Source organism: Parus major, chromosome 10 (genome assembly GCF_001522545.3).
Source record: "Parus major isolate Abel chromosome 10, Parus_major1.1, whole genome shotgun sequence".
In the NCBI taxonomy this organism is placed as follows: Eukaryota; Metazoa; Chordata; class Aves; order Passeriformes; family Paridae; genus Parus; species Parus major.
Window position 1 is genome coordinate 92,714 of NC_031779.1, and position 15,355 is coordinate 108,068.

Below are 15,355 nucleotides of genomic sequence, written 5' to 3' on the forward strand. Positions count from 1 at the left end.
TTCTCGTTTTTTCCCGAATTTCAAATTTTTTTTCGTCTCCGGCCCTCCCTTTTTGGACAACGATGGGGCAAGGGAATAGTTTGTAGGAAAACATAGATCCTGCCCGCGCTGCTCAGCGCTGGCGGATGGTCCACTAGAAGAGCTTCTAGGCTCTTCTCCTACTCCTCCTTTTGCAGGTGTTCATTCCAGTTTAAGGATAAACCTCACCGGGTACTTGTGGCAGGTGCACTGGCTCTAGCAGCCCTCAGACCTGGGGCTGACCTCAGGTATGCGGCACTAACCATGCCACCTGCTGCTGCTGTGGAGGGGCTGACGGTCAGACCTCAGCCAGCAAGGTTTATTGTGACCATCTGACGACAAATACGAAGCAGCTGGGGTACAGATGGAGCCTTGGTAGGCAGGCAGGGCAGTAGAGTCAGTTGTCCTGAGAGAAGGACTGTTGGGGACTCCTCTGCTTGAGTCAGGATGCTGTGCAAGGTCACTCTGTGAGATTGAGAGCCCTCGATTTATTGGGTGAGTGTTTGCACATTACCCTTCTAAAAATCTTGAGAATTCTGAAGTCACTCAGGTAGTACGAATTCTCCTTAACATCACACATCTCTATGCAAATATTGACAGAGCTTTAATTAATTTGATTTGCTTATCTGCTTTAATTGCTTTATAAAAAAAATCTCATAAAATTATCTGTGGATTTTATAAGCCTCCTTGGCAATGCTACAGTCAACATTGCCCATTTAAACAGTGAGTAATTGTCAAAAACCAGCTTTGAACAGAAAGTGCATCAGTCAGTGCCCTGCTCATGCACCTGATTAAACACCCTAAGAGCGACAAATGTCCGTGTCCCCAGCTTTCAGCCACCAGGAAGGCTCAATGTGTGACCACAGGAGGCAGACTGTGTCTGTAATCCCAGACTGGTAGATGGGCATTAGATGCCACACAGGCCATCATATCCTTATCTCTCTGTTTTCCCACATTTATGGCTCCCCTAAACCACCTTGATCCCTCCTTTTCCCCCCTTTTCGTTCCTCCCCCAAACATCCCATAACTCACAATCCAAAAATGCTCTTCCCTTGTATCACGTACCGTGACCTTTTTGCCTGGCGAGGGACCAGACATGACCTGCACGTGGCCCCATTTACCCTCTGGACAGGAGCCACCCTTCTGAGCCCAGCAAGAGCCCTGGGAGCAGCTGGGACAGGGAACCTCCAGCATAGTAAAGGTTCCCAGGGTTCCACCTCCCCCTGCTTGTCTTCATTCCAGAAGATGAGCTTTTAATCACCTAAGCTAATGCTGTCTCACGGGGTAGGAGGGTTCCCTGCAGCCCTGTCTGACCCTTACACCCCTCAAAAACGCCCCACATTTTGCCCTGTCCCTTCCAGTGATCCTGGCAACCTCAGGGGACCTACAACCCCCAGGACACTGAGCTTGAAGTGCCACAGAGGAAAGCCCCTGCCCCAAAGTGCTGCACCCCAGTCAAACCCCAACTCACTGCAGCATCTACAGCTCTGCAGAGACTGGAGGGAATAAGGCTGAGGTTATTGGAGGGGTTGAACATGGGGTGCAGGGGTGACAGGGGCCAGGGATATGGTTCCAAAAAGGGATGTCAGGGTTGTAGTTGGAGCTCAGGCATGGGATGGTCTCAGGTGGGACCACTCTTGAGCATTGATATTCTAGAATATCAACCTTCTTCCTTGGGTGCCCACTTCCCTCCAGGGCTGGAACCCAAGGGACTGTATCAAGCAGATGCCCACAGAGGCCAAAGTCTGCTCTCCTGAGGCCCAGCACTGATACTGTAACTTGTGCCTGCCCTTAGGCCTCTGAACTCCACCCTCATTTTTACGAGGGGAGCAGCTGGACTTCGTTAGCTGATCAGAGCAGAAGAAACCCAGACCCTGCATATCTCATTTTAGCACCTGTTGAAGCAGGCCTGTTGCTGCGGCGACGGAAAGCCCGGAGCACTGCAACTTCTCTAGAGAAGCAGCCCTGAAAAGGGCTGGGCCAAAGCGCGTGTGAGCAGCTTCGAGCAGGCGAGTGATTGCAGCTCAGCTCAGCAGCAGTCGAGTGATTCCAGCTCAGCTCAGCAGCAGGCGAGTGATTGCAGCTCAGCTCAGCAGCAGGCGAGTGATTCCAGCTCAGCTCAGCGGTGGCAGGCAGGCGACACGGGAAGAAGGGACGAGAAAGCTGGTTCAGCCATGCACAACCCTTTATTCAGGCAGAGCTTTGGCGAAGGGAGCCAGCAACAGCTAATCTCCCAGACAGGAAAACCTGGGATATTTATAGGGGAGGAGAGGGGCGAGGGGAGCCCGAGATACCTGTATCGGGGTGGGACGGCAGGGGGGAACACCAATGGAGCACAACAGTTTAACACGTCTAAGTCAAAGATCCCTGGGAGTGATACATTTTCTCTCTCTTACAGAGAAGTATCTTGTCTCCAGGGAAGAGCCAGGATCTTGGGCGCTGTAGCCTCCTCTGCACCCACAACTCCCCCTCTTTACTTATTAAAAAGGTATCTCCTAGAGAGTTAGCTAATAACTTGACACATGAAAACATACATAGGAAAATAATACTCAAGAAAACTTAAAAATGTTTTTGAGGAGGGAGGCAACCTATCCTTTGAGTCCTTAGCTCCCAAAAAGGTCCTCAAGCCACTGGGGCTCCTTTTCAGTCTGGAGTTCCTGGACCGTGTGTTGGAATCTCTGGATGCGGGCGTGGATGCCTTCACTGGGGCTGGAGAGGTCAAAGCAGCACAGTCCGTTAATTTCCTCACAGCCGTGTCCATGGGCCAGGAGCAAAAGTTCTAGAGGGTTGGTGGAGCTGCCCATGGACAAGCACATGTGGTCTTGTTTGAGCGTCTTTGCGAGGGTGATCCACACGTTCTCCTGGGGCTGTGCTACTAGCCAGGCCTCTACAGCAGATGTTTTCAGAAGCATCCAGATTGTTAGGAACGTCAGGAACTCAAGGATGGTTTTGCTCTCCATTTTCTATACCAGGCCATAAAAGATTAGCTCTGATTTTTGGAGGGCGGGGGGGAGGCATTTTCATTTTTCCCTTTCTCTCCCGCCTCCCCCCTCTTTAAAAAAAACAAACAATTATAAGCAGGGTTATTCTGTGTATTGGGGACACATGACCCGACACCAGCAGCAGCACCGAGATACATTTTGGTGCAAACTGGCAACGAGGGCAAGAAGGGGAAGGGAGAGGGAGAAGAAGACTTGTGTACTGTCACGGTGTCAAGCGTGACGTTGGCAGTCGTCTCATTGCGGCCCTGATAGCAGGACGGTTTGGCCTCTGTCTGGTTGTTGGTCTGGTGGCAGGTCGGTTCGGTGGACTCTGACAACATCTCCGTCTCCAGGCTGCAGTGGATTGCTGTTTTTCTGGAGCTGTGTGGGTCTCAGGAGACTTTGAAAGTTTTGAGTCTGGTATAGGGTTTGTAGGGCCTAAATAAGGTTTCACATTTTTCCCTGGGAGCCACTTAGGTCCTTATGGTGTGGGCACACACACATACCCTCTCCCCCAGGTAATCAATGGGAAAGGTCCTGATGTCTGTTGTGATTCAGGATCCTTGATCAGCACTGGCAGCTTCTGCGTGAGTTTGGCATGAGTTGAATTAGAGAAGTGCTGAATTACAGGGGGGTCAGGCTCTGTAGGCGAGCAATTTAGAAAGTTCATGACATATAGAGCCTTACAGAGCCTCTCAATGGGGGGAATGATCTCTGTTCCTCCCTGCTGGTGATCAAGGACTCTTTTCAGGTTTTGGTGGGTCCTCTCTACTATTGATTGCCCTGTAGGGGAATGAGGAATGCCCATGGTGTGTTTCACCCCCCACTCATTGAAAAAGTCTCTTAATTTGTGAGAGGTGTAAGCAGGTCCATTGTCTGTTTTAATTTGTTCTGGGACTCCCAGGGTAGCAAAAGCAAGGAGAAAATGTCGGATGGTGTGCTTGGCATTTTCTCCTGCATGGGCTGAGGCAAACACTGCACCAGAGAAGGTCTACGTACATGTCTACGGAGACATGTACGTATTTGACTCACCCGAAGGACGGGACTTGAGTGACATTGGTTTGCAATATCTGGCAGCTGTTCAGTCCTTGGGGGTTAACCCCGGAGTTAATGACTGGTATTTGGAAAGATTGACAATTAGGACAGGTGGCAACTATTGGTCTAGTCTGGTCTCTGGGTAGTCTGAACATTCTCATCAGTGCAGGCACGTTTTAGTGGAAGAACTGGTGGGACAATTTCGCTTGTGCGAAAATGTCCGGGACATTGGCTGCTCCAGCAGGCATGGCTAAGGCGTCTGCCCTCCTGTTTCCTTCAGCAACGGCACCTGGGAGGTCAGAATGTGCCCTCACATGCATGACATAGTAAGGTTGCTTTCTGTGGGAGATAAGATATACTAATTCAGAAAGCAATTTGTATAAATTTGGGNTTTAACATGTCTAAGTCAAAGATCCCTGGGAGTGATACATTTTCTCTCTCTTACAGAGAAGTATCTTGTCTCCAGGGAAGAGCCAGGATCTCAGGCTCCGCAGGCTCCTCTGCACCCACAGCCTGTGAGAGGTAGATTTTGGGTTTAGGAATCACCTTCTAACACCCATAGAATAGAAGCACTTTCTCCTAATTAGAGACATGGAATTCATCAACAGGCCCTGAGCTCCCAGAGCCATTAGGAGGCACCCTACCTCCCTGAGACCCTCTGCATCCATGCATGGTAACACTTGAGCTCCAATAAACCCACTTACCTGTTTTAGGTACTTGTATGTGTCTTGTTCTAAGTCATGGAGCTATTCCCTCCCTTATCTGGCACAACCTCCTCATTTGACCTGACTCCTGAGGCAAAGGGGGCTGTAACGCTTTGCAAATGAATAATCACATCAGCACCACTGGGAGAACTGAACATGGGATTATGTCTTGGGAGAGATCAACCTGGTTTTAGATATAGGTGCTAGAATGCTGTAAATAGGCACATGGGGAAACAGGGGAAGTCAAATGAAGGAACATTTCCTAGCAGTCCACATGGCCAAAGAAAGTTTTGGAAATAAGAACCAACAGCTCTGTTCCCTGTATTAGAAATCGTGTTTTTAGGTTAATACATACAACACAAGCAGCTTTAACAAGCACAACTTATATATATACACTGTCAGGCATCAAAATCCATCTGTTCTAAGGCCTTATTTAGGTACTGCTGCCTCCCCCGCTGTTCTTCCCAGAGGTTCCTGCCTTCTGCATTCGGCTCGCACTTGGCTGTCGGGGCATCCTCTGTGCAGATCCCTCCCGGCTGCTTCTTTCACCCAGAATCTGTGAGCCACTGACAGCAGAGCTGGTTTTATTTCTCCCTGAATAAACAAATACATCCATTAATTTTCACATCCCAACCCAGGCATCACCACACAGCTGCTAGCCACAAGCATTCCCTTCAGGAACCATGCAGGAGGCAAAATTCCATTAGATCTCACAAACATCTTCAGCATCCAGTGCAGAAAGCAAATTGGTGAATTCAGCCCAACAGATATCGGTTCCATGAAACCCAAAGAAGTTACAGTAGAAGCAGTTTTAATTTTCATGTAATCTACAAAGTAAGCAGCCACTTCGTTCCAGTCATTCCACACAGGAACAGCAGCATAGCAAACAGCACTGCTGGAACACCAAGAGCTTCCAACACCTCGAGCTGGGGTAAGTGAAAGGATGTGCCAGTGGCCACTGGTGCCTAAGACTGTTGCCACATCATCAGTTCACACACACTTCGCATCATTTCTGTCATTCAATGAGCAGATTTGGATTTCCTATCATTTTCTGGGGCTTTCAGACACTCAGACTTCTTCTACACAGGACTTCAAATGTTCTTACTGAGTTCAAGAGGTGAGAGTTCCCTTCCTGGAGGCACAACTGACAGGCTCTAAGAAGCAAAGCAGGATCAGGGAGCAGCATTAGGTACAAAGCTGTTGTACCCAATGCTGTACAATGGGTACAAAGCTGTTGTACCCAATGCTGTACAATGGGTACAAAGCTGTTGAGGGAGGCAAGGGGCAACAGGATCCTGTCAGAGGAGAGAGTGACAGACTCAGTGTTGCTGATACAAATGTCAGGAGGGAATGAGGGACACTGACTTTTCCTGCCACTCCCTCAGGTGAGAAGTAGGATTGTCTTTAGGAAAGGGAATAAAAGGAACATGATGTACAGCTTTTATTAAAGAATGCAACCTCCATGAAGCATCATAAAAATGAGGAATAGCAACAAGAAAACAAAACAGGAATACAGTGGGCTGTAGTTATATGCATGCAATTTAAATGAAGAGTGGTATTTTGGCAACCATTCACAGTGCAACTTGCACAACATCAACAGCTGCTCTAGACTCTGGAGTCTCCATGGACATGGTTTGGAAAGCATGATCTTGGATCATCTGTGCTATGGACAGTGAACAGTTACTTGCCAGACCATCCTGTCTCCTTGAAGCAGCTGTCTGGAAAGAGAACTCACATCAATACTACCAGTTAACACCTTGATGCACCAGAAAGACAATCCAAGAACTTCCAAGCAGGAGCAGGTGGCCGTTATTAATCTGTAAAATTTGGGTGGCACAAAAATCCATTCACTTATCCCAGCCAAGTCAGGTGCTCTTGAAAAACTCTCTTCTTGTCAAGCATGGCAGTGATGTGCCAGCAGTCACCATCCCCTGACAGCCAACCAGCCCTGCCAGCTGTGCTGTAGCTCAGGCACTTTAAGCAGCTTCACTAAAGCAAGTGCTGTTCACAAAAACAAACATACTGCGCAAAGGTAATACATGATCTCACAGTATCTGAGAGAAGAAGTGGCAGGAATAAAAGCACTATTCATCATGATGCTTTTAGCAATCCTGGATGTGTGCCCAGGTGAATGTCCTCCCCCTGCTCAGGTCCTCAACCCACGTACAACTCCAGCGGTGTGCACACACACACACTGGGACCCTTAAGCACTACTGCAGTCAGGCCCCCAGTGTTATGACCCAGCCAGAACAACCTGGGGAGAAAGAGTCATTTGAAGAGAAGATGTGCTCAAAGCATGTGCCCTCCATCCCCCTAGCCTTGAAATCACAGTAAAACAAACCAGACAAACTGCATAAATACCCAGAATATTTTTGGAAGCAGCCTGTGCAGACCCATGTACCAGACAAGGACAGCTTCTGAAGTGTGCAGCGACAGGCATGGTTTGTGATTCTCTCAGTTACACTATCAGAGATAACAGATTCAATTACCACAAAGCACAAAAGCAGCTCAACGACCATAAACTCTCTGTAATTCAAGTACTACAGACGAACAAAAGGATTTCACTGATATTTTCCTTGGCGACTGTCACTGTTTGGCACTGACCAAATGCCAGGCACCCATGAAAGCCATTCACTCACCCTCCCATGTTACACCTGGGTAGAGGAGACAAAATTTAACAAAGGCTTCATGTATTGAGATAAGGACTGGGAGGAAACACTCAAAGAGCAAAACAGGCTCATCTTAGAGACACAAAGTGAGTTTCTTACTAACAAAATCAGAGAAGTAAAATAGGGCCTTAAGAACACCTTTTCTTCCCCCAGCCCCTCCCTCCTTCCCACTGACAGCACAGGGGAAGGGGTGGGGGTTTTTGGTCAGTTCATCACCTAAGGTTTTCCTCTGCTTGGCTCAGGGAGGGGAGTCATTCCCCTGTGAGACTCATAAGTAAGGTAAGGCCCTTACCTTGAATGTGTCTGGCTGCCACAGAATAGCTATATAGTCTGCAGCCAAAATAGCTATGGAAGGAAGAGATAAGTCAAGAGAAAGACTAATCAAATAACTGCTTCCCCAAAGATGACCCCAGAAGCAGGAGCTGTTCATCTCCTCGAGAACCAGGCACAGTTTGGGAAGAATGGTATGTGACCCAAGCAGTCTTAAGTACCAGAGGGAGAAAGAAGCACTGCCTTGTGTCGAGCAGGAGGCAAGAGAAGGTCAATCAGCCTTAGGAAAGAAAAGAATCCCAAATATGCTTTCAGAAGTAGAAATCTAAAGCTCTTCTCTTTCAGTTTTCTCTCTACTCAATCTACCACTTTCCCCAAGGGATCCTTTCCTGCCTCTGAGCAGTAACAAGGATTACAGATTTTTCTCTCACTGGTTAATAAATAAATAAATAAATACATAAATGTCTTTTGTTACATTCACTTGTAGCAGCCAGGGATACCAGGGCTGCAACATTCTCAAGATATCTCCTGCAGTATATATTGACATCAGTCCCACAAACTGTCCTCTTCTGCCACACAGTTCTCAGTTCTTCAAAGCTGCTGCCGTATCTTCAGCAGTCAATACGTAATCTGGGCTATTTCCAGAGCTAAAACATCAGTCAAGAGCCCAAATCATTCACCTCTCCTGCTCTTTTGATAAATGGCTCCCTTCAAGACTGCTCAGCAGAGCCACAGGAGCGTCTCTCCTATCACTGATCAACATGAAACACACCACCTTTTCCATGCAAATTCTCACATGTCTTTGGTTGCTCCTCATTTTCACCACCACACTTGGGATATCTCATTTTCCTTCCTTTGCTTGCAAGCAAGATTACAGAAAGAGAAGATGAGAGAAGTCCTTCACTTTTCTCTGAGAGCTCTATTGAGTCTGGTTTTTTGAGTGTTTCTTTGGTAGGGTGGGGGGAAAGAATGAACTGTCAGAGTTATCATTCAAACTCATATTTCATTACCGTGCAACAAACCACACAAGTCTGGCATTTACAGTATTCCTCTAAATCCCCTTCTATCAGGTCTTGCCTTGCAGAACATGAAAAACAGGAAAAAAACCCCAACTTGATAATCAGCCTGAAAAGACTGAAAAAAATTGAAAAAATTATCCCAGTGCAGCATTTAGTTTGATGTCCAGGAGAGAGGAAAGTCCAGGTAACCCTGTAATCCTCCTGCAGGAAAAGTGTGACAGAACAGAGACCTCCATGGCCACCTGGTCTTTTGGGACTAGAGCCACAGCAGGTTGTGAGCATTCCAGACTAGATTTTTTTGCAATTTATTCCTGGGATAAGGAATAAAAAAGCTGTTTGTCTGATATTTCAGCTGAAGTAGAAAAGCCTACTTCACTACCCATCACCTGTCTTTTGAGAGCATCAAAATTTATCATTGCCTCCTGGGAGAGGAAAGGCACAGGAACTTTTAACCAAGGCAATTTCAGCCATCCAAGAAAGCACAGTACAGCTGAGAAATGACTGACATAATGCCAATTTATGTACCAGAAGATAATAGAGGTCTATAAATTGAAGCTAGTTGGTTGCCTACAATACAGAAAAAATATTCATTTTGGAATATGAGCCTGGGGGGAAGGGAGAGGAACAGCAACTTCACATCAGGAATGCTCTGTGCACAGAACTTGTCCCATGTATTTACCATGTCCATGATTTCACAGAACACAAAACAAGGCCTCTAATTCAGAAGGCTTAAACTCTATTGTTTATGGTAGGAAAAGCTGGAGAGTGAGAGTTGCAGGATAAAATCCAGAAGGCAACCTAACTGCTCCTCAGTGACTGTAGGAAATCCACTTATTGGAGTGGTATTGATGGGGTGCTAGAAAAAACCCGAGTATAAGCAACTAAGTAAGAAAATCATGATCAGGACGCTATTAGTCCTTTAATTAGTCCTATGTAAATCACCAATAGGTCATGGTGTACATCTTTTTTCAGAGAAGACATGCAGACTGCAAAGTGTCTGGGAATATTTTCAGGTGCAAGGCACACATTGACACCACTCAGATCCCATGGAGATATTTAATTTACAATTAAAGCATAATAGCCAGTATAACCCATAGGAAAATTCACTGTATGATGTATAAACCCCAGATTAAATAAATATAAGATAAATCCTTTGCATCTCCAAGAGGATTCCCTCTGCCACATCAGAGCTTTACACAGAATTTTCCTTGTCAGCATTATCCTTATCTCTTTCATACAGAAGTCTACACTACAAATCCCACATCAAGTTGAACCCTGAGATAACTAGAGGCTGAGTAGAAGAGGAATGCAAAGCAGCTGGCATGGCCAGCCTGCAGCACCCAAGAGTGCTGACAGTCACCACTCCAAAAGGCTGGTCACAGCTACAGACAGACTGCACAAAGGGAAAGAAACAAGTGAGAAAAGGGATAAACAGGGAAGGATAAAAAACCCCGCAAAGATGGCAAGAAGAACACGCAAGAAATACAAAGCTGGCAACAAGCTGTGTAATACACCAGGGAGTATTTATAAAACAACTGAACAGCAACACTTATAATTCTGAGGCCTTGACTGTATCTAAATATTTACATAGGAAGGAAGTAGTTAAAATATTTTTCCACACAGACCATAAAATCTCACCATGTGAACCTTTGACAGAGCCCATGGCTGATGATGGGCTCAGTGTTTTTTCCAACAGGCACTGGAGCTTGAGAGTTTCCCTGGGAAGGAGAGCATTCTGACCCCTCCTGTGCACAACTCCTTTCTTCCCATGTCAATTAGTTCCTTGCAGCCTTAAAATCCACACACCAAACAATAGGCCCACAAAGGAGACAGGTTTTGAAAAGTAAGCTCACGTTAACAACGCATCCAGAAGAGAAATTACCTGGGGCAAAGCTTTGGGAAGTAATTTTATGGGAAGACACTCTTTCTGGGGAAGTGGGGAATGTGAAAAAAGAGGTTGGAGTCCAAAGAGTGAGAGAAGCATCAAAGACTAAGATCAGCCTAAAAAAAAAGAGCAGGGCATTGACACATGCATGTGTATAGAGAGGTAGAAAACTGCAGGGGAACCAGCAGGGACCTGTGGGCTGGCTGATGGAAACAGAAAGCACAGAAATAGTATGTGAGAAAATGGGATACTTAATTACACATATGTCTGGTCTGGGACAAACTCAACACCATGTCCTTAACAGAACCCTCCCCCTCACACACACAAAAGGATACCTGGGAAATTATTTCTATTTCAAACCAGCACTTTCCCTCCCAAATGAAATGATGAGGGACCATTTTGAATGCAGCTTGAATTAAGCTGCATCCAGCTAAATATGCCAGATGGATGCTCCAATACCCACACACAGCAACTTGCAGGCAGCTGTCATGGATTCAGTTACCAGTCAACATAGAACACCATCACTGTGCTCTGTGGGAAAATACAGAGCTACTCATTTCAGACTCCCTGATGCTTCATCAGCACAAAAGCTGAGATAACTACAAGGGCACCCCCCACCACCAATAGTGCTGATCAGATCAGTTGTATCAGCCTTATTTTAGCTGTTCTTAAAAGCCTCCCTGCACCATGACATGCTGGGAAGCCTAAGCCAGGATCTCATTACTGATACAACTGGAGCAGAGCAGGCTTGGGTGATCTTTGGTGAGATCAGGATTCCTTCAGCCACTTGTCTGCTTTCTGACAGGGAGGAAGTGCAGGGGCTGAGCTGAAACGCAAGAAGCAGCTTGAGAAGCTTGCACAGGACAATCACTGCTCTTGTTAGAAGCACAGAGCTTGGGCTGTAACCACACAAGTCCCAGAGATGCAGAAGAGGCATCTCCCCCAGCCAAATGCCTGGACCCGTGTGAAAGCTGCACCATCCTCTTCTTAAATGGAAGCAACGTCTTCCAACAAGAGATTGCAGAGCCAACAGCAGGTAGCACTTAGGTTCCCCTTCTTTACAGCAGCTCCTAACAGGAAAGGAGGCAAGGCAAGGCAAACCAAACACTCCTGCAGAAAAAATCCAGCCCAAAGGCCACCCCCAGACACCCTGTTAACACTTACCAAATCCTGAAGGATGGACTTGGACAGTATGCAGAATGAAATAAGCTCAGTGAAAGAGAAGTGATTTTCAAGTTGAAGGATGGTAAGTTTAGATCCGGTATTGGGAAGAAATTCTTCCCTGTGAGGGTGCTGAGGCCCTGGCACAGGGTGCCCAGAGAAGCTGTGGCTGCCCCATCCTTGGAAGTGTCCAAGGCCAGGTTGGACGGGGCTTGGAGCAACCTGGGATAGTGGAAGGTGTCCCTGCCCACAGCAGGGAGTTGAACGAGATGAGCTTTAAGGTCCTTCCAACCCAAACCATTCTGTGATCCTTACAAGGAGGACTGGACAAAATACATCCTTCTTATTAACAGGATCTTACCAGCACTTCTTATACTCACAGAAATTAAACCACAGGACTAAAGTTGTGATAAGCCCCTGCTGAGCTTAAATTCTGCCTAAAGCATTTTCTGAGCATTAGCTTTTCAATGCTAATTTTATTCACAAAGGAATGAGCTGATGTCAGTGGGTGCTGTGTGACAGCAAAGTCACCTGGGTTGGCAGAAACTAAATAGAGAAGCTTTCATTCAAAGTGAGTTAGGGCCCTAACGTAACACAAGCTTACAGAAAACAAAAAACTCTGGCAGAGCTGGGAAGACCAAGCCTTCTGACAAGGTACAGAAGTGCTGTCCATCGGAATTTGGTCAGGGATGAATGTGAAAAGAAAGAGGAGGCCTAAGCGCTTCTTCATCACCATTACCAAGCAATGGCTTGCAAAGAGGGAAAATCCAAGCTTAGCATTTAATGTTTGACCACATCTGCAGCAAAATTGTGGCTTGGTGGGCACAACCTGCTTCCAGCAATTCCAGTGCATGAACTTACACCGAGGACATATTTTAGACTTGGGAGATAAGGCAGCAATTGGCCAAACTGGCTACTGAAAGCCAAACTAATACCAGATATATTTACCACAAGCAACACCAGCTTTCCCTGAACTTCAGAACACTTCGTCTTTGTTTCCAAGGGTTTGTCCTAGAGCACCCCAGGATATCAACATGCCAATTTTGAAGGTATACTACAAAGAGAAAAGCCTGGCTGGACACCCTAGGACTGAAATCTGACTCAGACCAGGAGATGCTCTACTGAAGATGCAGAATTAGCACAGAAGTAAGCTCTCAAAACAACTGCTAACTCCTGCAATCTCAGCTTCTCTAAGGTGCCTGCAGTAGGATGATAGAAGGCAACAGCTAAGGGCACACCAATGCTACCTTAGGGCTTCTGGCTTTTCCTCTCGAGAAATTTAATGCTGATTAAAAAACAAGTCACCATTGGCCTGTCACAAACCTGAGTGAGCCCCCTACTAGCTAAAATTAGCTCACAGCAGTAGCCTAGTGCTAGAAAAAAAAACCCTCACTTGTCCAGAAAGTACCACTCAAAGAGCAAACAGGAGAGAACAAAAGCTGCTCCACATTACAGACAGGAACAAAAACCTCAGTAACATGCCTTCATAGTTTGAGCAGCCAGTAACAGCTGGAGCACCAACAAAGAGAGAGTAAAATTTAACAGCATTTTTTGATCAAAATCTCTGCTCTTTTGGGATGTTTCCTCTTAATGTGCTACCAGAATAGCACACTGCGTCACACTTGAAAAAATCCAAGTGCTGCACCTCTCCCATTTCGTCTAGGAAAAAGTAGTCAGCCAGGTGTCTTCCCTTGCCCCTGTGCATATTCAGAGTAATTTCTCAGTAACATGTGAGGCTGCTCTCTTCACAACAATCTCCTTCTCAACAGGGAGCTGTTAACCAAGAGCATCTCCTGAGAAAGGGAAACGTATTCATGGTGAGTCCAAGGAGTCCTGGACACTTTACCAACACACTCCTTTTGGGCGTCAAGAAACTTCCCAAGTTCTCCTCAGCTGCTCAAAGAGGGGATTCTCCTTGAGCTCTGCCATTATGAAGGTGCCAGTTTGTGGCATAACTCCTTTTTCCCCAAACTGATTGCTTTTCAAATTAATCCCCCTCTCCACTTCCAACAGGACTTGCAAGCACAGCCAAGAGAATAAACATGCCCAAACAGGGGCACTGCCTCTTTCTGACACACTTTTAAGCACAAGAGAGATGAACTTTTCCATTGGGAATCCAGACTTAGTGACAGCAGACTTATTTTAGTTATTTCTTTTTAAACCTTTTGGAAGTAATCCACAGAGTTGGTCAGCCATAAGTCACTACAGGGAGTAAACAGAAATTTTATTAGAACTGGTTTGGAATAAAATAAAATTATATATAGTATATGTATATATGGCACAAGTTCAGGGCTATGGTTGTTATTGTCCACGGAAATTGGAGTAGTAAGGAGAAATAAATGCATTCAAAAGCAGTAACTATTTTAGCTGACAGTCCCCCACAGCCTTCTACTTCATCTTCCTACACAAATATTATCTCTGTAGAATGGAAACGGCTGCATGAGCATTAGAATCCACCACGCACATCGGAATAGAGTAAAAGAAGCAACAAAGCTCTCCTCCTTTTCTAGGGATTCCTCATGGCACGGAAACTTTTTTTTGAGTTATATACAAACAAAGCAGTACTGAATAATACTGTAGATTAAAGGTTTTTTTTTTTCTATTTAAGGGCAGAGCCAGGACAAAACGCAGCACAAGTACTGCAGCGACCTCCCGCCGGAGCCCGCGCTGCCGAAAAAGAATGAGCATTAAGACAGGGCGCGGGCAGCGCTGGGGCCGGGCCAGGGCTCACCCCGAGCCGCCCCCCGGGCTGGGCCGAGCGGCCCGCGGGCCCCTTCCCGCGGCGGCCCGGCCGCGGGGCGGCCCCGGGCGAGCTCCGGGCCGCGGCGGGGTCCGGCCAGGCCCCGAGGCCTCTCCGCGGGAGCACAGCGGGGCAGGGCCCGGCGCCGCCCCCCGCCCGCCCCGCTCCGCCCCCGCCCGCCGCGTACCTCGGCTATCGGCGGGGATCGGCGCCGGCGCGGCGGGGCCGCCCTCGGGCCCCGGCGGGAGCCGCTGCCCGGCGCACATGGACTTCAGCACCTGGAACACGGCGAGCGGCGCCACGTTCATGCGTAGCAGGTCCAGCAGCACCCTGCGGGGGAGACACCCGGCACCGGCAGCATCCGTCAGAGGGGACTCCGGCGGCACCGGCGGCTCCCGCGGGTGCCGCCCCCGCCGCTCACCGGAACACCTCCGGGTCCAGCCCGCTGCCCGCCGCCTGCGCCAGTTCGAACAGCTCCGCCTCCTCCGCGCTCAGCAGCTGCTTCCGCCGCAGCCGCGTCTCCACCGATGCCGCCATTCCCGCCGCCCCCTCCGACATGGCTGCGAGGCCCCGCCCCTTACGCCGGATCACGCCCCCCACACTGCGAGTCCGCGAGGCCCCGCCACCCCCGCGGCCCCGCCACCCCCGCGGCCCCGCCACCCCCGCGGCCCCGCCACCCCCGGCGGTCCGGCCCCGCTGCTCCCGGTGCGGCCGGCAGGCGGCAGCCGCGCTCCAGCCGCGGGCCCTGCCCGGCGCTGCCGCAGCGACCTCGTAGTGACAATGTCCGGTGTGCGGTGCGCGATGTGTCCCGTGTCCGCCCCGCTGCCTTCCGCGCTCACCCCGCCGCGGGCGCCTCTGCTCCAGAGCAGGGCA

General features: G+C 48.2%; 1 protein-coding gene across 1 annotated transcript; it reads right to left on the bottom strand.

Moving 5' to 3' along the window:
• Window positions 1–5,049: 5,049 nt before the first annotated feature.
• LOC107209521 (mitotic-spindle organizing protein 2B-like) lies at window positions 5,050–15,072 on the bottom strand. The gene is made up of 3 exons (XM_015639367.3): window positions 14,904–15,072; window positions 14,670–14,812; window positions 5,050–5,332 (listed from the first exon to the last, which is right to left on the bottom strand). Exons 1-3 carry the CDS (start codon window positions 15,038–15,040, stop codon window positions 5,172–5,174), a joined length of 441 nt encoding a protein of 146 aa, XP_015494853.1. The 5' UTR covers window positions 15,041–15,072; the 3' UTR covers window positions 5,050–5,171.
• Between the last annotated feature and the right edge of the window lie 283 nt (window positions 15,073–15,355).